This window comes from Rhincodon typus, chromosome 6 (assembly GCF_021869965.1).
Source record: "Rhincodon typus isolate 14 chromosome 6, sRhiTyp1.1, whole genome shotgun sequence".
In the NCBI taxonomy this organism is placed as follows: domain Eukaryota; kingdom Metazoa; phylum Chordata; class Chondrichthyes; order Orectolobiformes; family Rhincodontidae; genus Rhincodon; species Rhincodon typus.
Window position 1 is genome coordinate 24,879,007 of NC_063337.1, and position 23,739 is coordinate 24,902,745.

The 23,739-nt window shown below is 42.7% G+C and overlaps 1 protein-coding gene across 1 annotated transcript in view; it reads right to left on the reverse strand.

The window, feature by feature from the left end:
• Positions 1 to 23,739, reverse strand: part of LOC109917255 (FRAS1 related extracellular matrix 2) — a 223,505-nt gene that overhangs the window by 10,007 nt on the left and 189,759 nt on the right. The window contains exons 14-20 of the mRNA XM_048598312.1: positions 21,788 to 22,091; positions 20,253 to 20,384; positions 19,131 to 19,462; positions 7,907 to 8,099; positions 3,877 to 3,981; positions 3,112 to 3,239; positions 1,684 to 1,818 (exon numbers count right to left, since the gene is read on the reverse strand). Coding sequence (XP_048454269.1) covers positions 1,684 to 1,818; positions 3,112 to 3,239; positions 3,877 to 3,981; positions 7,907 to 8,099; positions 19,131 to 19,462; positions 20,253 to 20,384; positions 21,788 to 22,091 — 1,329 coding nt within the window. The remainder of the gene's footprint in view (positions 1 to 1,683; positions 1,819 to 3,111; positions 3,240 to 3,876; positions 3,982 to 7,906; positions 8,100 to 19,130; positions 19,463 to 20,252; positions 20,385 to 21,787; positions 22,092 to 23,739) is intronic.

Here is a 23,739-nt window from a genome sequence, read left to right on the forward strand (position 1 = left end):
TAGGGGAGGATCCAGAGATAGTTGGGAAATAAGCATAGATAAGCTGGAATTCTGGCTGATGTTACCTGCATGTGGAATGGCACCAGACGAAGAAGTTAAAACCACACAAAATATCCAGAAGTGTGCGATAAAAACCATGGCGAAGGAAAGGGTGGATATGTGGTTTACATTCTCCAAAGTCATGAATTTAAAACATACAGGGATCAATTCTAATATGAATGCCAGCATCAGACAGGAAGTGTGTGTAAAATGTACCTTACGGAACCATTATTATTTCTTGAATTTCATTTGTGAGATTCTTATGTTTTTGGAGCCAAGTGGATGGGATGGGAAGTCTGGCATCTCTAGCGTGAAGCCCAGGCAATGCGGATAATGAAGCGTTGGTAGGAGTAGGGGCAGATGATGTGCAGTGGAAATGTACCAGGCTTGGGATATAAATGTTTGGGCAGCAGGTTTTAATTTTGGACACAGAAGGAGCAATAATGTTCCTTCTGACTTCAAACTGGTTACATAAAAAAGTCAATTTCAGAATGTTTTCTGGAAATGTCATTTGGTTTAAGGATTAATTTGTGCGTGCTCTATCCATCAGTCTCTTAAACTTATATGAAATACAATCAGTGACAAAGGTTCATGAAATTGCTGCCATATCCTGTGGGTGCTTGACCACTCGTACCAAATACCCCTACCCATACTAAATTCCCCCACCCGTACCAAAGTCCCCCACCCGTACCAAAGTCCCCCACCCGTACCAAAGTCCCCTACCCGTACCAAATCCCCCACCTGCACCAAATCCCCCACCCGTACCAAATCCCCCCACCCGTACCAAATCCCCCCACCCGTACCAAATCCCCCCAACTGTACCAAATCCCCCACCCGTACCAAATTCCCCCAACTGTACCAAATCCCCCCACCTGTACGAAATCCCCCACCCGTACCAAATTCCCCCAACTGTACCAAATCCCCCAACCCGTACCAAATACCCCCCACCCTCAACCACCCGTACCAAATACCCCCCACCCTCAAATGAACATATGAAGAAGGATCAAGATTAGGCTAATTGGTTTGTCAAGCCTAGTCTGCTATTCAATAAGATCAGAGCTGATCTGATTTTAAACTGAACTCTTTATTCCTGTAGATCCTGATTATCTTCCATTCCCTTGGCAATCAAGAACCAATCAACCTCGGAGGATAGATGTCTCCTTTTTTTTATCTTAAATGGGCAATCCCTTATTTTTAAACTATGATCCCTAGTTCTAGATTTTCCCATATGAGGAAACATCCTTTCGACATCCATCCAGTTAAGTCCCCTCAGGATTTTGTATGTTTCAATTAAGTCACTTCTGACTCTTCCAAACTCCAGGGAATACAGGCTTAGCCTGTCTAGCCTTTCCCCATTGGCAATCTGCCCGTTCCAGGTATTCGTCTAGTAAACCTTCGCTAAACTGCTTCCAGTGCAATAGCATTCTTCCTTAAGTACAGGGCCAATAATGTACATAGTACTCCAGATGCGGTCTCACTGATGCACCAACATGGAGATGATGTGGATTTCCGTGAGAAAGTTTCCTGGATTGTAGTGCTGCTATTTTCATCACACAAATACTGCCTTCCCACACAACTGAGGGGAATGGGAGAGTTCACAGGAAAGGAAGAGATGCTCATTAGAGCTTTCTAATAATCTTGTACCTGCTGAAACCTGATGTCAAGGTCAAAGGTTATTGGCTCCCTTGGATTGCACACAATTGGGATGGTATACTCCTGGCTTGGAGCAGAGACACAAGGAATAAGCTTCACAGTGTATGTTCCTGAATAATCACGGACCTAGGACAAGCAAGAGATTAATTGAAACCAGAGAAAAAATATCCACAGCGCAAGGTAAATAATCCTAAATTTATAAATAATTACATCAACATGGAATATAATATCTGCTGCATTTTTGATATATTATGATGACCTTTTACCAGTCTTATAAAGTCTAAATGCATGATTAGCGATCACACTAATAACCTATTCAATCTTCCCTCATTGCTCAGACCCATCAGCTCAGGCAGCATCCTGATAAACCACCTCTGCACTCTGTCTATTGCAATCACATCCTTCCAATAATGTGGTGACCAGAATTATACAAAGCACATCAAGTGTGGCCTATCCAGTGTTTTACACAATTCCATCATAATCTCCTTGCTCTTGTATCCTATGCCTTGTTTAATAAAGACAAGTATCCCATACACCTTTGAACCCACCTTATCTACTTGCCCTGATGTTGGTTAAGGGACCAGAAAATAATGCCTTGGGTCCTTTTATTTCTACCTGGGGCACTGTTACAAGAAACTACAGTTTTGGTTTAACAGTCCACCTGAAAGATGCCACCTCTGCCACTGCAGCGTCCAAACTGGGTAGTGAAAGCCTAAATGATGTGGTCAAGTCCTACAGCTGAATTTTATGGGGTTACTCATATTCTGTCCTCCCCCACTGACTGACACATCAGGGTGACGTTGTTTGGGGCAGGGGAAGGGAAGCGTGCTAATTGGAGCATCAAATGCCTTGCAGCTATTTAACAGTCAATTCATAGAATCTCTCCAGTATGGATGCAGGCCACTTGGCCCAACAAATCCACACTGACCCTACAAAAAGCATCCCACCTAGAATCACCTTTCTACTCTATGCTTGTGACCCTGCATTTCCCATCGTCAACCCACCTAACCTGCATATCTTTGGACTGTGGGAGGAAACTAGAGCGCCTGGACAAAACCTACTCAGACAGGGGGAAAATGTCAGTCAGTCACCTGAGGCTGGAACTGAACCCGGGTGCCTGGCACCGTGAGGCAGCAGTGCTAACCACTGAGCAGCCATGCAGCCATGCAGCCCTCTTAACAGGCTCCGAATAGGCACATCTTTCCTGACATGTGGTGCTGAAAATAGGAGACAACACTCCAGTTGAGGTCAAACCAAAGCTCCAGACAAGTTTGTTACACGCTACTCCTGCACTTCCTACCAAACATGTAAAACTTAAGAATCCTCATCCACATCAGATCTTGATATGTCATCAAACATTGTGATCAACTGGGTCATCAATAGTTCCTCTCAGGAATTCCTAAAATTGATAAAACTTACAGCAAAATCTGAAGTGAAGCTCCACTGTTGCTCAGGATGATTGTACGTTGGCTCAGTCCGTACTAAACTGAGGGTAAAGGTCAATCCCGGATGATCAGCTGACATAACCATGGAGCTAAGTGGTGACGCTGCAAAGGACAGACGATTTTACGGCACCTCAAAAATGCTGTACTACAAGCAGTAAAATAGCTACAAGTCTGTCACCATTTATTGTAAACATTAGTATCTCAAACTGACAGCTCAAACCCGTTGTGATGTCATTTGATGAAGAGTGAAGTGTGCTGATGTGAAGGTGAATTCAATCAATGAAAATATAATGGTATAAACCCACTCTAGCTCATAATATCAAAAGACAGCCATTACTTGACTAAAATTGTCATTGTTCAATTTAGGCACATGATCTGTTGAACAACCTTGGAGCACAAATTATAGTCACATGCAAGACCATGTAACAGCATTTAGAATCACAGAATAGGAAAACCTGAAAGGAAACATTCAGTGAATCTGTATAGTCTTTTTGGAGAGGATTAAGTCAGTCAGTCAGAGACCGCTCTACCTTCTCCATATTCCTGCAATTCTCTCTCATTCAACTGGTAGTCCAGTTTCCTTAGGAAAGTTCCTGCTGGATTTGTATCTCTATTCTATCTAGCTGTGCATTACACATTCTAAGTACTTACTGTGGGAAATGGATGTGTTGGCCTTTAGGAGGGAAGCAGAAATACATTGGAGGAAAACTGGGCGATGATACAAAAGAAACTCACTCACCAGCATGTGACATAACAAAGAGGCCCTGGAATCGTGCATCTGTACGGAAGTTCACTACCAAGCGTCCTTCACTGTTGATCCTCATGCTGGTTGGGTAAAGAGCACCTGTTGGTATACAAACACAGGGCATGTTTATTAACTTAGGTAAAAAGCATCTCAAATAGTGAATATTAATATTCGGAACTAACAGCTCAAACCTGCTGTAATGTCATCTGATCTAGCGTGAGATATAAAGTGATTTCAGTTAATGAAAATACAATGGTGTAAACCCACTCTAGCTCTCCTATCAACAGACAGCAGTTATTTGATGAAAATCCTCATTCTTCAATTTAGGCACATGATCCATTGAACGCCCTTGGAAATGAGCCTCTTTAGATAACTGTTTGGATAAGTCAAACTTTTCTATCTAGCACATCTACTTTGTATGTAGAGAGGAAATTAAACCATGAGAGGAGCTGCCTTTCAGATAAATTCAATGTTAATGTGAAAAATAGACATTTTGTCTAGGTTGTACATGCCCTTGGTGATTGTGTTTTTTGTTGGGGGCAGGGCATGTAAAATAGGGTGGGTGGCTAGCCCAACATTTTCCCATCGTCCCCTGAGCTCACCCATTCAGTGGGTGCTGGGAGGTGTACAACACTCTAGTCAAAAGGGTCATCCCTTCTTCCTTCCACACTACTGGCCTGGCAGAAACCCATCTCCCCAGCCTGCTGCCCACCACCGCCCCGGATCTTAGAACTCCAGCTCTTACCATTTTGGAGCCTGCCATGATCCTCTTTGTGCTCCTTGCTGCAGTTCCAGCAACAGCCATTCCTAGGCACTGCTGCTGGGAGTGATGCAGCAGCCGGTTCATTGGATTAGCTGGCAGCTGCCGAGAGCTGACTGTGGGGCAAACATCATAGCGTGGACCAATTTAGCCGTTCCCCACCACAGTATGGAATGGCTGCAGAGCAGGATTCCTCAATCTCATGAACCTGCTTGGCCTGAAAGAAGGTTGTGGCGTGGGGTGACGGTGATTGATGGGGGTCACGGAGAACCCACTTAGGAGCACAGTCCGTTGTCACTATCGAGGACAATGTCGGTCTGTCAGAAGGATGGGAGTCCAACATCATCCTCAGGAGTGAGCCACTATTGGGGCTTCAACTGAAGGTCAAGGACATGCCGATGGACAGGGGTTTTCACAATATGATGTATGGGCTCTGAGGATGTCCAAGCCAATCCACCAGGCCCGGGGAAGGTAAAGGAGAGAGTGGGTGTTTGTGACGGAGGATGGCAGCGTTGGGAGGTGGGAAGGAGGGATGGATGAGGAAGTCTTCTTTCAATTATGGTGGTCCAGTAGCTTTGGACACTTGTAGGTTTCCCATTTTGTGAAGACTCGAGGCACCAATGGAGTCTCCAACTGACACAGTGATGCCCACCTTTCCTGGTGAGCCTGCAGGCCTGATTACAGCCTTGAACGGCCTTCATGGCTCCTGACAGCAGCTTGTCATTTGGCTGCCTCCAAGAAGACTGTGCAGAAGGACAGGATACACATACCACCAGGGTTGGGACCCAGATGATTTCGATATCTGAGAACTTTACAGCATGAGAAGATTCTGTCTCACGTTCCATCACCCAAATTTTTACCTATTTACTTAACCCATCTCCATCCTTCTGCAGTCTCTTTGCATCCTTCTTGCCATGTGCATCCCATCTATCATTGCATTATCAGTAATGTTCCCTTCTAAGCCATTCACCATCCTGACTTGGAAATATATCCCCGTTTCATCATCACGGCTCGGTCAGAGTCCTGGCCTCCCTCTGTGATGACATTGTGGGTCTACCTACACCAAACAGACTACAACGGTTCAAGAAGGCACCTCACCACCACCTTCTCAAGGGCAACTAGGGATGATTGATGCCCATCTCCCATGAATAAATAAAAAAAATACATCACCATGGCTACCTCATCTAAGTTACTGATTGATTGTTAATAGCTGAAGCTCAAACACTGATCCTTGCAATAGCTGAGATTTAACAACCTTCCAACTTTAACGTGTTCCATTTATTCCTTCTCTCTGATTGCTGTCTACTAATTAATCCTCAGTCCATGCAAATATATTACCCCCAATCCTATGAACCTTAATTTAGTACGGTAACCTCTTACATAACATGCATTTTGAAAACCGAAATGCATGATGTCCACTAGTGTTTCCTTATCTATTCTCCGAGGTACAACCTGAAACAATTCTCAACAGATTTGCCAAATGTGATTCCCTTCTCACAAATCTACTTTGAGTTTGCCCAATTACATTATGACACAGGGTGCTTTGTACTCTGTCCCTGAGAACAAGAATGGGAGATCTTATGAAAAAGTGGGTAGCATCCTAGCCTCTGAGCCAGTCCTGCTATATTTGATGGCCACAGAAAGTGTGTTCATAATGTGGCCAAAACAGGGTGAAATAGCAACCTGTCAATCCTGCCAAATACATCAACAGTGGGTGGGAAGAGTGGGAGAATTGCCCACTCACTCAATCTTGTGGTGGAGTGATAAGCCTCATGCTATAGCTATGGCAACACTGGTGACCTGTTCCAGAAAAAGAAACTAGTCCTGAAAACAGACATGAGCATTTGCTTTGTCTGCCTCACATGGCCTGAGCAATGGGAAGGTCCTTATACTTCATCCTATGTTTAGATTTTTACACAAGGTTCCTCGTGGTAGACTAGTTAGCAAGGTTAGATCACATGGAATAGAGGGTGAACTAGACATTTGGATACAGAACTGGCTCAAAGGTAGGAGACAGAGGTTGGTGGTGGTGGAGGGGTGCTTTTCAGACTGGAGGCCTATGACCAGCGGTGTGCCACAAGGATTGGTGCTGGGTCCACTGCTTTTCATCATTTATATAAATGATTTGGATGTGAACATAGGAGGAGGTATGGTTAGTAAGTTTGCAGATGACACCAAAGGTGGAGGAGTAGCGAACAGTGAGGAAGGTTACCTCAGAGTACAACGGGATCTAGATCAGATGGGCCAATGGGCCGAGGAGTGGCAGATGGAGTTTAATTTAGATAAATGTGAGGTGGTGTATTTTGGAAAGGCAAATCGGGGCAGGACTTATACGCTTAATGGTGAGGTCCTGGGGAGTGTTGCTGAACAAAGAGACCTTGGAGTGAAGGTTCATAGTTCCTTGAAAGCAGAGTCCCAGGCGGACAGATAGCCAAGAAAGTGTTTGATATGCTTGTCTTTATTGGTCCGTGCATTGAGTATAGGAGTTGAGAGGTCATGTTGCGGCTGTACAGGACATTGGATAGGCGACTTTTGGAATACTGCGTTCAATTCTGGTCTCGCTGCTAAAGAAAGGATATTGTGAAAATTGAAAGGGTTCAGAAAAGATTTACAAGGATGTTGCCATGTTTGGAGGATTTGAGCTACAGGGAGAGGCTGAATAGGCTGGGGCTATATTCCCTGGAACATTGGAGGCTGAGGGGTGACCTTATGGAGGTTTAGAAAATCATGAGGGGTATAGATAGAGTGAATAGCCAAAGTCTTTTCTCCAGAGTGGGGAAGTCCAAAATTAGAGGGCACTGGTGTAAGATGAGAAGGAAATGATTTAAAAGGGACCTGAGGGGCAACTTTTTCACACAGATGGTGGTGCCTGTATGGAACGAGCTGCCAGAAAAGGTGGTGGAGGCTGGTACAATTACAACATTTAACAGGCATCTGGATAAGAATAGGAAGGGTTTGGAGGGATATGGGCCAAATGCTGGCAAATGGGACTAGGTTAATTGAGGATTTCTGGTCGGCATGGACGAGTTGGACTGAAGCGTCTGTTTTCATTCTGTTCAGCTCTACGACTCGAAGAGAATGGTGTGACTTTCTTTCTCTCTGTACAAAGCCTTACTGATGGGGTGGGGTTTTACAAAATTGACTTACAATTGCAGAAGCGAACGACTGACAGGGAAGTTTTCCTGATGAAATCGATCCCCAACAAACTGAACTTGCTGACATTAAGAATTAGAAATGGTGAAGCAATCTCTGGCAGTCACTAACCTTGCAGTTCAGCCTCTGGTGGGCTGCCAATTCCATCCCTCCACAAGATGGCAGTGTCGTATACAAAAGTCAAACGAAGCTCCGATTGCAGGTCAAAGTGCTGCCAGCCACCGACACCCACCGGGGAATGGAAAACATAGGAGACATAAAGAGGCACCCGCAGAGTTACATAGGACTGCACGAGGTTTAAAACCTGATGAGACAAGAAAGAAAAAGTATTTTAGGTACAATAGGTTAAGTATTTAGTTTTTCGTAAAAGTCCAGAAATGGGGACAGCATTGCCTTAAGAACAGTGTCATTACTGCAGAATTTTATTGCCCTACTGCATTTGTTTTCATTTTTCTTTAGGTAATACACACGTACTTCTGTTCAAATGATTAATCCTTTTATTTTTGTTCACTATATTTGATAGGTTCACAATATTGGATATTTAGTGGTTTTGCTGAGGTAAAGTCCATGTTAAATTGCACAAATCCTTGCCTAATAATTTCACTGCAAATCCTGCTGCCACTTTTTAGCTGAAGAATGGACACTTGCTGGCAAGTCACAGAAAGGTGGTAGGAATTTGACCACAAAGGTGCTTCCCTTGATATAGCCTCAAGTAAATCAAGTGTTGACAGTGAACTACTTCTTCAGGCACATCCTCTAAACCATTTACTTAGTGTGGGGAATGTGCAAAATAGATTACCCTAGAGCCAGATTCTACAACTCATTAGAAGAGACATGTAGGTGCATATTTAATTAGGAACACGATTGGTGTTGGTGAGGAACTGAATGATATACAGCGAACTTTTTATTAATTAGCATTTATGGGACCAGGAGCACGCTCGTTGATTAAACATTCCGGATAATCAAGAGGTATGCATAATCAGTGGAAGAGAAACCCACTAAGTAATAGAAACATAATGCAGGGGGTATTCACATTGATGTTATGCTTTATTTGCAGCATAAATCGCTTAAATAATAACACAACTTTGCCTTAAATAAAACTTATTGGCACAGAGCCTTCGCACTCAAACCCTTAACTGACTACTTGGAAATTGCGGTAGGTCAGAGTTTTTGGGGTAAAATCAACTTGAATTTGAATCAATTGTTGATATTTCTTGTGGCTATTTGATTGAGCAACAGGTTTATTTATGTGGTGGTAAATAAATTAAAGAAACTATAATAATTGGACATAATAATACAGTAAAGGTCGCTATATTTGAGGTTTATAACTTTGTCAGTTTCTCGAGGGAGTCAGTTCATTGAGACTGCCAGGTTAAAACAAAGTTTGCTGTACCGTATCTTCACAGTTTTTGAGCCCTAATGACCTTTTCCAGTTCTGTGCATTCCATTCTCAAAGGAACGAAAGACTCCCATCTTCAAGTTTTTCTGTTTTACCTTGATAATAAACGGTACATAATGCAAAATCTGTTCACTTGCTCAGAACAAAACACACCTGCCAGCTCACATTTAGGAGGAACGTCAATTTGTAAAAGAGCAGGACTGACCCCGGCCACCCCTGCTTTCTATCTATGTTTTTGATAAATGTCTGGTCAGCTTTGAACCTAACAACATCCAGACATAGTTAAATGTGACTTTATGCAAGGTCTCAAGTTGCCACAAAAAAAACTAAGTAAACTTTAACTTCTGTAAGCACTATTTCTGAGGGAGAGGTGTTTGCCTCGCTGGAAGTGCTGACGAAGCTGGTGAGAACACCGAGTTACTCATGAGGATCAGTTCCATAATTGACCATTTGACTTGCCAGCAATTAGGACCTTTGGTAGTCAATAAAAAACCACATTAGGGCCTCAACTTGTCTTTGGAAAAATTACCTGCTGTCACAGCTGGAGTAGGCCATTCAGCCCTTTGAGCCTGCTCCACCATTCAATATGATCAAGGCTGATCCTCTGTCTCGGTCCGTCCATATTCCCGCTTTCTCCCCATACTCCTTGATGCCTTTAAAATTTAAATACTTATCTGTCTCTTTCCAGAAATAATTCCATGACTTCGACTCCACAGCCTTCAGTGGCAGAGACTACAGGTTCACTATGTTTTGAGTGAAGAAATGTTTCCTCATCCTAGTTCTAAATAGTGTACCCCATATCCTGACACCATGTACCCTGAATCTAGACTCCCCAACCAGGGAAAACATCCTCCGTGCATCTCATCTTTCCAGCCCTATTAGAATTTTATACACTTTACTCTAAACTACAGTTAATAAAAGTCCAGTCAAACCAATCTCTCCCCATAGGAGAGTCCTGCCATCCCCTTTATCAGCTTCGTGACCAGACCAAAACTGCATGTGGTACTCCAGGTGTGGTCTCACCAAGGCACAGTATAACTGCAGAGATAGTAGGAACTGCCAATGCTGGAGTCTGAGATAACACAGCGTGGAGCTGGAAGAACACATCAGGCCAGGCAGCATCAGAGGAGCAGGAAAGCTGACGTTTCGGGTAGGGACCCTTCTTCAGAAATGGGCTTAGCGGGGATGAGGCTAGTAAAGGTGAGTGTAAATAGGACGTGGGGGTGGGAATTGGTCAGTGAGGTGTGAGGAGCAGACAGGGTGGGAGAGAAGACGGACAGGTCAAGGAGGCAGGGATGAGAGGGGGGCTGGTCTTGGGATGAGGCCGGGGGTGGGGAGATTTGAAGCTCGTAAAGTCCACATTGAGACCACTAGGTTGTAGGCTTCCAAGGCAGAATGTGAGGTGCTGCTCCTCCAGTTTCCGGGTAGCATCGTTGTGACACTGGAGGAGGCCCAGGATGGACATGTCGTCCAGGGAGTGGGAGGGGTGTGTTGAAGTGGTTTGCGACTGGGAGGTGTTGTCGTTTGTCGCGAACCAAACGTAGGTATTCCACAAAGTGGTCTCCAAGTTTCCTCTTGGTCTCCCCAATATAGAGGAGGCCACATCGGGAATAGTGGATGCAATAGGCAGATGTGCAGGTGAACATCTGTTTGATGTGGAAGGTATTTTTGGGGCCTGGGATGGACATGAGGGGGGAGGTGTAGGGGCAGGTGTAGCACTTCCTGCGGTTGTAGGGAAAGATGCTGGGGGTGGTGGGGCTAGTGGGGAGTGTTGAGCGGACAAGGGAGTCGCAGAGAGACCGGTCCCTCCAGAAGGCAGATAAGGGTGGGGAGGGAAATATATCCTTCGTCGTGGGGTGTGATTGCAGGTGGCGGAAGTGGCGGAGAATGATGTGTTGAATCTGGAGGTTGATGGGGTGATACGTGAGGACAAGGGGAATTCTGTCTTTGTTTTTATTGTGGGGAGGGGGTGTGAGGGCTGAGGTGCGGGAAATGCCAGAGATGCAGTCAAGGGCGTTTGCAACCACTGAGGGGGGGAAATTGCAGTCCTTGAAAAACGAGGACATCTGCGATGTCCAAGAGTGGAACACCTCATCTTGGGAGCAGATGTGGTGGAGGTGGAGGCATTGGGAATAGGGGATCGCATTCTTGCAGGAAGGTGGGTGAGAGGAGGTGTAGTGTAGGTAGCTGTGGGAGTCGGTGGGCTTGAAATAGTTATCAGTTTCGAGGTGGTCACCAGAGATGGAGAGAGAGAGGTCCAGGGAGGAGGGTGAGGTATCAGAGATGGGCCAGGTGAACTTGAGGTTGGGGTGGAAGGTGTTAGTATAGTTGATGAATTGTTCGAGCTCCTCGTGGGAGCACGAGGTGGCGCCAATACAGTCATCGACGTAGCGGAGGAAGAGGTGGGGGATAGTGCCAGTGTAGCTACGGATTAGCGGGGATGAAGCTAGTAAAGGTGAGTGTAGGTAGGAAGTGGGGGTGTGGATTGGTCAGTAAGGTGGGAGAATCGGATGGTGAAGAATTTCTGAAGAGAGGTCCTGATCCGAAACGTCAGCTTTCCTGCTCCTCTGATGTTGCCTGACCTGCTGTGTTCCTCCAGCTCCACACCTTGTTATCACAGTATAACTGCAGTGAAACATTCCTACTTTTGAACTCAAATCCTCTTGCAATGGAGGCCAAGGTACCATTTTGCTTCCTGATTGCTTGCTGAACCTGCCAGTCTCTGTTCATTGGCTGATGTACAAGGACATCCAGATTCCTTTGTACATCCACAGTTGCTAACATACCACCACTTAAATCCTTTTCTTTCTTTCTGTTTTCACACTGATGTATATAACTTCACATTTGGCTGGGTTGTACTGCATCTGCCATGTGTTTAGCTGCTCACTCAATATGTCTAAATCAAGTTGAAGCCTTTGAGCATTCTCTCACACCTTACAATCCCACACAGTTTTGTGTCAACAGCAAACTTGGAAATGTTTCATTTGTTTCCCTTCTCCAGGTCATTTATATATATCGTGAAGAGTTGGGGCCCAAGCACTAATCCTGTGGTACCCCACTAGTTATTCCTTGCCACTCAGTAAAAAGACCCAGTTATTCCCCCTCTGTTTCCTGTCTGTCAACCGATTCTCAACCTGTGTTGATTAATTATCTCCTATCCCATGTGCCTTATTTTGCCCACTAACCTCTTATGTGGGATGTAATCAAAGGTCTACTGAAAATCTAAATACGCTACAAGCATTGGCTCTCCTTTATCTATTCTTCTAGTCACATCCTGTAAAAACTTCAGCAGATTTGTTAAGGATGATTTACCTTTCATAAATTCACACAGATTTTATCTAATCCCATTAATGTTCTGTTATTATGCCCTTTATCATAAACTCCAGCATTTTATGGGTGTTTGGTTAACTCTTCTGTAATTCTCTCTTTTTTTTACCCCTCTCCCTCCCTTTATAAGTAGTGAAATTACATTTGTCATCCTCCAAACTGTAAGAACTACTTCAGTCTACTGAATTTTGAAAGATGACCACCAATGCACCCAACACTTCCAGGGCCATTTCCTTTAGTACTCTGTGATGCAGATTATCAGGCCCTGGCAATATGTCAGCCTTTAACCTCATTAATTTCCCAAGCACCATTTTCTTATTAATACTGATTTCCTTCAATTCCCACACTCTCACTAGATCTTTGGTTCCCTAACATTTCTGGGAGATTATGTGTGCTATCTTTTGTGAAGGCAGAACAAAAGTATGTGTTCAATTCTTCTGCTGTTTCTTTGCTCCCCATTCTAACTTCCTCGGCTTCTGACTCAGAAATGTGGTTAGTTTTCCAACTGGGAAAACCAAGCAACCTGCCTCCCAGGCGTTTTTTGTTGGCTGCTGGGGGCATGCTGAAAGCCACCCCTTGCCCTTGCATTCAAACCTTGTGATTCCCATCTTCCTGCAACCCAAACCCCGTGAGACCTTCTCGTTGTTGGACTCCCTATAGACAAGGACTTCATCAACAGCCTCTAGGACCTGGCAGCTGTCAGCTTCTGATTGCTGCTAGCGAGGCAGGATTTCAAAAACGATTCGTCAAGAAGCTCGTAACAAGCTGACTGGAGCTCGATTCAGTGAGCTCTTCCCTTGGTGGGCTGCACAGTTGCTACTGAACATGCTCAACCCCCATACACAGGCTGCAAAATGGAAAATCTTGCCCTCAATGTTTATTAAGAGTTTCACAAATAGCAGTAATGATTAGTTTTGAGTTGTGGTCCTGTGTTTTGAATATCCTTCAGGCAACATGCACCTGACTGCATTTTACAACTAACAAGGCACTCAAACTATAGAAAGCAAGTACATCATCATCATAGATATCAGACATATCCAAAGATCCAAATTACCAAAGATGAACAGTAACTCAGTCTAACTTAGAGATTTAACCACAGCTTTTAGTGTGCAGAAATCAACTGACAGATGAAAATTCAAGTTTCCATGTACACTGCTGTCCAAGGCAATGACCATGTGCCTTAACAATTAATTTCTATTTGTCTAATGACTGCATAATGGTACTGTTTTCCAGCTGTTAGCCAGTTGGTACAGAGATGTGCAACACAATTTTTGACAACATCTTTCAACAGAAAGTAAAAATGCATTCAAAATATGCTGAAAAATGCTCAAATACAAAACCCGCGATTAGTCTTTAACGTTAGATCCTGATTTGCATGTCTAAATCGTGATTTAAAATTTTCTGCATTCATCACAGTTGCTTTGAGTTGATCAATATGCTTGTTCATTTTATCAATTTCAACTGATTAGCAAAAAGACATTTATTCCTTGAATAAAAATCACAAAGTAATCATAATGTCTAATAAAATTCAATTATCATATGATAAAAATCTTAGCACTTCTACGCCAGACAGAATAGTACACGGTGACAATATATTTTGTCAGTGTGATTTTCTAAAAGTTACAATGGATTTTCCTTCGATTTGGTTATCTAGAAGTGAATGAGAAGGCAGGCAGAACTTTGGAAAGGGTACGGTGAACAAAGTTGGGGTAATACTTTCTGACGAAGCACAGTCAGAATAAATTGCTTTAATACAAAGAAAATTAATTCTGTTCAAGTGAGTAACAAGGAGAACACAGTCTCTGATGAAGAGTCACCAGACTGGAAACTTTAACTCTGCTTTCTTCCTGTGGATGCTGTCAGATCTGCTGAGTTTCTCCAGCAATTTCTGTTTTTATTTCAGATCTCCAGCATCCTCAGTTCTTTGTTTTAATTTAGTGAATTCCAGAAAATTTGCTTTCAGTTTACAGTCAAGGATCTGAACATCAGAGGTTTGTGCAATCAGAATGATCTTGGTATAAAGCTGTGAAGCATACACTGTTGGAGAGGATCCCAAGTTTGCAGGTGAAGGAAATATCATTACCAGGAGTGTGCCACTACTTAGTGTCCATGATATATCAATGAAGTGTTCTTACCTGCACTTCATAGCAGGCCAGGGACAGCAGGACACAAATGAATGGTATTGATATTGAAAGTCAATGTTTCAAGTTTCAGTGTTTCTGCACCTTTCTAGTGATTTTGTATAGTATCCTACATTTTCCCCAAAGTTAAATCCTTCTAGGTTCTCTGAAGCATTAAAATAACTCAACTGGAGAAATGTTGGTAGAAGGGAGGGAGTGTTAGAGCAGGTCTCCCAAAAAGGAAAGGAGACTTTGATCATTGCATTGTTTCACTAAAGTTCAAGTATTGTACATAAAACAACACCATAAAAGACAAATAGAAGTGCACAAACCATTACATTGGACTTAAGAGAAAATGTCTTTATTTGCAGAGTTCTGAACTGCATGATCATTGCCTTCTCAACAGTAAGAAATGGATGCAGAAAAAGGAGCTTCCTTATCTGCAGTAGACATCAAAGAGAAGCGCCACCGAGACACAGTTTGTTTTAAAATCTAGCCCTTAACACTGCAGCAACAAAAGCAGGGAGATAATGCATTTCCATTTATGACAAGAAGCTATAGTTATCTGAAGGCTGCCCTTTACCAGGGTGGTTGAAGTTCTTTGATTTCTACTGCTGATAAAGTTGAGACTGCTGCGGCTGCCTCTGTTCAATGAGTGATGACAGCCCCTGTGCTTACTGGATAAATAAAGATCTGCTTTGTCAGTGGTGACCAAGAGATCACAGATTAATTTTCTCTGGGATGTGGGCACTACTGACAGGCCGGAATTGGTTGTCTATCCCTAATTGCCCTTGAGAAGGTGGTGGTGAGCTGCCTTCGTGAACCCTTGAAGTTCATGTGGTATAGAGACGTCCACAATGCTGTCAGGGAGGGAGCCCAGGACTTGGAGCTAATGACATTGAAAGATAGACAATAGAATTTGCAGCTGATGGTCTTCCCAGGAATTTGCTGCCCTTGTCCTTCTATGTGGTAAGGGTCATAAGTTTGAAAAGTGCTGTCAAAAGAGAAATATTGACATACTTCTTTCACTTGAAACATTCAAAGATTCGAGCCATTGAAATTCAATTTTCTTCCTTTTTGTAGCACAGTCTGCCTCTCTCACTTAATACTGCGTTGTGACACATTATTCTCATGATCCTGCATCCATAAATTCACTGTGACTTCCAATCCCTTTTGGAGGAGGTAGATAGACAAGTGGTGGTACAACAAACCTCCTCATTTATGTCTCAAGCTTAAAGAACAAAATCTTTTGGAAGTAAAAATCTGTTAAGAGTTACCTTTACAAAGTGCCAGGTAAAATATTAAATGCTTTGTAGTTGTGGGTGAAGTATGACCACTATGGAACTGATCTCCAGATTTCTCCACCCAATTTACATATCTTGTGATTACCAACTCCGTTACATTTAATACTGTCAACAATTACCACCAAATTAAGATTAAGCTGAAAACGTTTGGTTAAATCATGCAGAAAGAACTGACTTCATTAGGTTGAATTCTGAAATGGCTATTTTAAAACAGATAATAAATGTATTTTATGGTTGAATGGCCTACTTCCGCTCCTATTTTCTATGTCTTTAGTCAGTTAACATTAGACTTAATTAAAATAATACTCCAAGTGAAGCTTCACTTGTAGGTGTGCTACATGTACATGCTGCATTATTGAACAGACAAGTTGCTTAGGAAGGACTTGTGTTAGAAACAGAGAAAAATACCAAGGTTTAGCCAACCAGTTAGGCAATCTTGCATGTCACCCACACACAATAGAGGACAGAGTACTGGACCTCTTAACAGTGGGAATTCCGCACAGGAGGTTCAGGAGGAAGAAAATTAAATAGGGGGAGCAAACTAAAATGAAATACAAATGATAAACTGAAAAGTTGAACATTTATCATAATATCAGGCAAATGCTTAGAAGGAATGAGTAGGCAGGATGCAATTTATGGAAAAGAATTCAAAACAAGAGGCAATCTCACATCTCAGCCATACTCAAGACATGTGGGCCTATATAAAAAGCTGACAAACAAAAGGATTCACACTCTACCTGTATACACGTGGCTCAACATTCTGTGTGGTGTCATGTTACAGTAAAACTTCAACCCATACAGTAAGGCTTTGTTCGCCACCCAGGAGACAGTCAGTAAAGTAATGAGGTAAGCAGACACCCACATAGTGTAAATGAAGGGAGATCTGGCACTATTTATCATTACATCATTCTGGTCCTTCAGCAAATGGAGCCTTTTTCCTCAATCTTTTTGAAAGGAAATGGGTTAACAAGATAGAAAAATGTGTCTTGATTTCACTATATTCAAAGTGATATTTAGAAAGGCATCTAAAAGCACACAAATAGTGATTTGCAGCAGACTACAAACAAGATCTGCCTGCTCTAGTTGAATGAAAACAATTTTAATTAATCAAAACTGATACTAAACGGCAGCGTTGTTTATACAGATGTTCGTATTTACTGCAAATGACTGCAATGATGTGATTCAAAAGGAAAACACCGGATTAACGATGATGCTATAATTATTGGATACGAAGATCGACAATGCGCTTGTCTAATAATATAAACAAAACTATTTTCAAAATAGTTTAAACAGGATATCCTCTATATTGATGGGTATGATAGTGAGTTTTTATATTCATTTGTGAGATGTTGGTTTCGCTGGCTGGCCCAGCATTTATTACCCACTTCCAATAGTTCTACAAGTGAGCTGCCTTCTTGAACACTGTAGTCCTTGGGATGTAGGTACAATCATGGTGCTATTAGGGAGTTTAACATGTTTCACTGTGATGCCGTCTCTAGTGGGTCTATGGTGCAGATTGGACAGGACATAACTAATGATGGTGGTGGAAGTGTCTGGGATATTTGTGTGTAAAGTACAATTTCGTAAGAATGAATATGTCAGGTCGCTGCTTGATTAGTCTGTGCATCAGGTCTCCCAATACTTTGTCATAAGCACCCATGTGTTAGCAAGGAAAGCTTTGCATTTGTCAACAGGACTAAGTTTGCAACTGTCATTTCCGGTGTTCAAGTTGATGCAATAGTCTGTCCAATATCATGCCTTTGTTTATACTTGATGGCGGCTCGATACAGTCAAGCAGCCTGTTAGGCCATTTAAGAGGGCAGTTAAGAGTCAACCACATTGCTGTAATTCTGCAGTCACATGTAGACCAGACTAGGTAAGGTTAGCAGATTTTCTTCATTAAAGAACATTAATGAACGAGGTGTTTTTTATAACAGTTGACAATGGTCATCACCTTGCAATTTATTGTTTCATTTCAAATTTTATTGAATTTGAATTTCACTATCCGCCGAGAATGTTAGCCTGGGGATTTTGATTACTAGTCTAGTGACAGAAGCTGATAAATCGATGTAGATTACAGAAACATAGGACATGGGAACAAGAGTAGTCCATTTAGTCTGTTCAGCCTGCTCTGCCATTTAATTTATCACGGCTGATCAAATGCTTCAATGCCTTTAATCCACACTATCTCCATAAGCCTTTATGCCATTAAAAATCAGAAACCCGTTAAAAAAGACCAAGCTTCCACAGCATTCTGGGATAGAGAATTCCAAACATTCACAGCCCATTCAGTAAATAAATTTCTCCTCATCTCAGTTTTAAATAGTACCTCTTATTTTTAAAACTGTGACTCCTGGTTCTAGATGCCCCAACCAGGGGAAATATCTTACCTGCATTTACTGCATTTATCCATTTAAGCATGTGGTACATTTCAAAGGGATATCTCATTGATTCATCAAAACTCTAAAGATTACAGGTCCAGTTTACCCAATCTTTCTTCATTGGAGAGTCCCACCATCCTAGGAATAAGTCTTGTGAATCTATTATTCACCACCTTATATTCAGCGGTACATCTCGAGTCCCAACTGTTGGACAGGAGCTAGTCTGAATTGGAAGTGATAGAAATACAAAGAGGGTGGATACTATGGAGGTTGGACCACCCACTCCTCTCTCCACCTACCCAAATGTCAATCGGCACTTTGCCAATGTGAAATCTGCACAGCAACAATGCCCCGCTGGCAGAAGGGGTTGGGAGACGGAGCAGGCTCTGTCAAGTCAGGGTTAATGTGGAGACATAAAGGCGGTACTATCTCGTCCGGGGGGCTTGGGAAGCTACCTCAACCTTCCTGCCCCCAGCAGCCCACAATCTGCTCTGGGATGCCTTCCCATGCTAGCTGAAAGACTGTGGCAGAAGTGGTATGTGCCAATCAACTGTCCACCCGAATGCCTCAATAAGGGTGAGCAGGTGATATGGACTTGGCAAGAAGGCAGTGGGTTGGCCAGCTGCTTTATTTGATATGCCCAACTCTCACCTTCAAACATGAAAGGAGGGCATAAAATTCAGTCCATAATACGTGGCATTCTTCATTCTTTTCAAATAAATATCAGTTATCATCATTTCATCTGTGTAAGAAAAGATATGTGGTGCATACTAAACACTGCTGAGGAGAAGATGCCATTCATACCTGGCCATCAGTCCCAATAGTGCCTCCACAGTCCGTGAGCAGCTCAGACATATCATAGAAACTCTCAAACTCCCAGAGACAAGCTTCAAGGTTGAGGTTTCGGTAGAACCGCAGTGTAGAAGATCCACGCAGAGATGAGCTATACTGGTATGGAGCGGTTTCTCCAATCACCTCGGGGTTTTTAGTGGAATCTGACAAAAAGCCATAACGCGTCTTCACTTCATTGTAGTCCAGCAAGTTAGAACATTTGTGGTTGCCAACTCGAGTGCCGTCAGGGCTGAGAGTGAGTTCAAAGTTAGACAGCTGGCGTGTGGAGATAACAGGGAGCATACCTGAAATAAAAAAAATTGTGAAAAGAACATATTCATGATGGGACACATATGCAAAAATACAAAAGAACATTCAAATCGTCCTTAAATCAGAACTTCCTACTCTTTTAGAACTTCATTAACAGGGCCTGGAATATCAGCTCTCTTCCCACCCCCTCACCCACCATGATAAAGGATGCAGCCTTTCAAAGTGAAATGCATTCTACCATTTTGTGGTTGCAGGTCTCCAGGCCTCTGAATGTCTTACTATGAAGAGACAGGACATTTATTTCACATATTTACAAGGGACTCCCAAATTACAATGGAGCTAAATTTTTCATCGCTGCACAGGATTCACAGGGTTAGGAAACTTGATTGTGAAATGGAGAATGGGGCTGTAGGCTCCCCATGTTAATGTCTTACTCAGCACCTCCTTGTGGGCCCGGTGGAGCAGGAGAGCTATTTCCAGCCCAATTAAAGAAGGCGAAATTCCCCCTCCCTAAGTGGCAGCCATTTCCATACTCTCCCTTCTCTCCAATAACTTCCTCGTCTCCCACCAACCCTGACTCAGGACTTTTAGTCCTCCTCCTTCTATCCCACCACTGATAGCTAGCCTTCCCTTTCCTGATTTCCCACTCAATCCCACATCTCTGAACGCTTGTTTCTTGTGCTGGCTCTCACAATGTTATTTTTTGTAAGCATCAATTAAGTGAAATCTTGCATGCAACGGAACAAAGTGTTACAGAACATAAAGGAAATCACTTGCTAAAGCAGAAATACACACAGAAGCAACTCCACGTGGTCTACTTCTTACCATCAATGTGAGGCATTGTTACAGTCACTTTTATAAGGTTGGGATGATCTGGATCTTCGGATCCCGTGTAACGGAGCTTAGCAGAGAAAGGCTCAGCACCGACTGCTCCTTGTACTCTGGGCTGGCACAGACCTATCAATAAAATAATCATTTATCACAACCTGATAGCGAAAACCGAAGGCAAACTTAAAGCTAACTGGGAATCCCTTGTCCTCAGTCTAAGATTATACTATTTTTCATGAAGGTCACATTCCAGTCTCTGAGAAAGAAATAGAACATGAAGGAACTGTGTGAGTTGGGGATTTAAATCACATTTTTTTAAAAAATCATTGTTTACAAGATATTATTTTTGTAAAATACAAAGGCTGGAATCTTGTACTGACAGAGGTGGCAAGATTGAAGGTGTAAGGGGCACATAATTAGGCAGGGTGGCAGCATACACAAATCCGTGGCTGATCTTCCTGTCTGCCATCAATTATGGCCCCGAAATCATCAGTTAAGGACGATCACTTAACAGTTTCACACTGCCACCATTGGGATTACCATGATTGCTGGCCAGATAACTGTTACCCAGCAGGCTGATTGCCGTTATGGAGTGGGGTTAGAGGTGGAGGGAATGTTTGATCAAGGGACTGGACATTGGGCAGGTAGCTGGCTGCTGGGAGACACCCATACCCACGCACCCCCTCCCTCCCCAGACATTAGATGCCTATTTCTTGACGATCCTGGGAGCCAGCAGGTACTCTTTTGCCAGCAGCCATGGCTTCCTCCATGGTGCTGCTGAGTGCAGGAACTGCCAGTCTCCGCTTGGCTGACAGCTCTATCTGGGTGTTGGGCTTCTGTCCCTGCTGTCTTGATGCCAGGGGATGGCTCACTAGTGGCCTCACCAATGCCTGACTGGCATGTGGTTTTGGTGGGCCTTGGGCACAGCAGGTCTCTCACTGGCTTCCCAGGCAACAGGCAAGATACCTGATGTGACATGATTCTGCCCAAAATTTCTAAGTAAAATTATAATATAAAAAGTAATGGAAATAGTTTCTTATTCCAAGAAACAACCTTGAAATTGCTTAACATGTCACAGCAATTAATGTCATGAATCAGCTCATGTCAAAGTGAAATAATTCTGCGGTTATTTGTTAGAATGTGGAAGATATTAATGCAACCTCAAGATTCAGTTAATGTTGAACATAATGGAGATCCACACGGACATATTTAACTATCCTTGTTTAACTATAGTGATTAATGATCACATTAGTCCAGCATAGGAAGGAATTTCTGGATGAAAGCATCAGTCAGTATTCTTGAAATAAAACAGAAGGTAGGGGAATAGGATTGAGAAACATATCAGCCATGGTGGAGCTGACCCGATGGGCTGAATGGTCTAACTCTGCTCCTATAACTTATGGTCTTATGAAATGAAACCCATTAAAGTGTATAGCAACACCTAAATCTCTTGAATTCTGCTAATCATCACTCATTGTGCAATCTGACTTATTAATCACTTCAAGTAGCAATGTAAATGGCTTATTTAGTACCTTCCTCAATGTTGATTGATACAATGGGGCTCATTAATTCAAGCCCTTCATCCCCATTGGAATTAACTGCTCGAGCAGCGCACTGCACCCGGGAACCAGCTTGGAAGTAGATGGAGTCCAGAGTAATCATCTTGGATGAGGTGAAGAATGTATTTGAGTCTACTTCTCTCATAGGGCTAGTCACTCCATCAGGGCCAGTCGGGGCACTCACCAACCAACGGTAATGAGTAAGGGTATCGTTGATGTTCTCACTGGTACATATTGAGCCTGTCTTGTCATAATCGGAATATTTAGGATTGCATGCCTGAGGCAAGAATGGAATGGATTTAAACATCTTAAACGATAATGCAAACCAGGTTCAGTAAAGAACATAAAAGAACATAACATTTTAAACTAAGACACTAGACTGTTTTTTAAAATATTTGGATCTACAATTAAACAATTTTTGCACATGAATAAAAATGATCCCTTGCACTTAAGCATTAAATTTAAACAAAAAGTTAAACAAGAAGAATAAATGTTTCTGCAATGTATTGCATAACACAAATGTTCCTCAAAGCATTTACAATGCCCCTATACAAAACGAGCAGATCCTTTTCTTCCTTTTGATTGTTAACATATTTGATTGTCTTTTGTTGCAGGGCAGATGAGTTTGTTGTGCATTTCCATTATGTGGCAATGACACTTTTACAATTTGATGGTTTTAAAATCCAGTCATCTACAGTAATCTACAATGGACCAGAATTTTTTAACCATAATACCATTACAGAGGAACTGCCATTTGATTCAGTGTTAAAAACCAATTAAGCCTAGATTTTGCTGCAAGGCATGGTTTACCTTGTCTTAGTTATCTCAGCATTTGTCAGTATGGTTGTTATCTTCATCTTCTCACTTCTTACCAGATTATAATGCTTTCCACTGCTATCAGTTCCATTGCAGTCAGTACATCTCCAGAATTCCTACCTGTCCAATTGCTCAATCCATGCCCTAAAGCTTCATCCTTAGCAAGCTCATGAGAACATAAGAGCCAGGAGCAGGAGTAGGCCATCTGGCCCCTCGAGCCTGCTCTGTCATTCAATAAGATCATGGCTGATCTTTTCATGGACTCAGCTCCACTCAGCCGCTGGCTCACCATATTCCTGATTCCTTTACTATTCAGAAATCTATCTTTGCCTTAAAAACATTCCTATTTCTTTACCCAATGTAGCGATTGTAATGAGGTCAACCAGCTAGGCCTCACAGAATACAAGTTCCCTGATTGGGGCTGGTAATCTGGTCTAATCAGGGAGCCTTGGCTGACAGATACAAAGGGGAGTGTCAGACGTACTGTTCACTCTGAGAGCTGACTCTGAAGAGGCAGTACTAAAGTCAAGGACTGTTCATGTCTGAATAAAGGGTGGATCGGTGACAGATATTGACCTCTGTGGCGTTATTTCACCCACTTCTTCTCAAACTTTATTCTGGTGCGACCCCAACTTTAATGTGTGAACACAGAGTGAAAATTCGGGGGCTATGTGAATTGCTCAGCATAGGGTGGCTTCAGCGACTGAACTGGGTCCATCTGCTGGGAAGTGTTTAAATACCAGTGTATTTTGTAAAAAAAAATCTACCTCTTCACTTTTTGTAGCAAGCCAGTCTCAACGATCAGTCTAATGTTCTGTACACACCTTTATAAAAAACACAAGAATTCATAGCTGTTGGTGTTCAGTCCAAACTCCATGACAGCCATAATAAAAACTGAAAGAACTGTGGATGCTGTAAATCAGGAACGAAAACAAAGTTGCTGGAAAAGCTCAGCAGGTCTGGCAGCATCTGTGAAGGAGAAAAGAGTTCATGTTTTGGGTCCAGTGACCCTTCTTCCGTTCTGAAACATTAACACTGTTTTTTCCTTCACGGATGCTGCCAGACCTGCTGAGCTTTTCCAGCAACTTTGTTTTCGTCCATGATAGCCA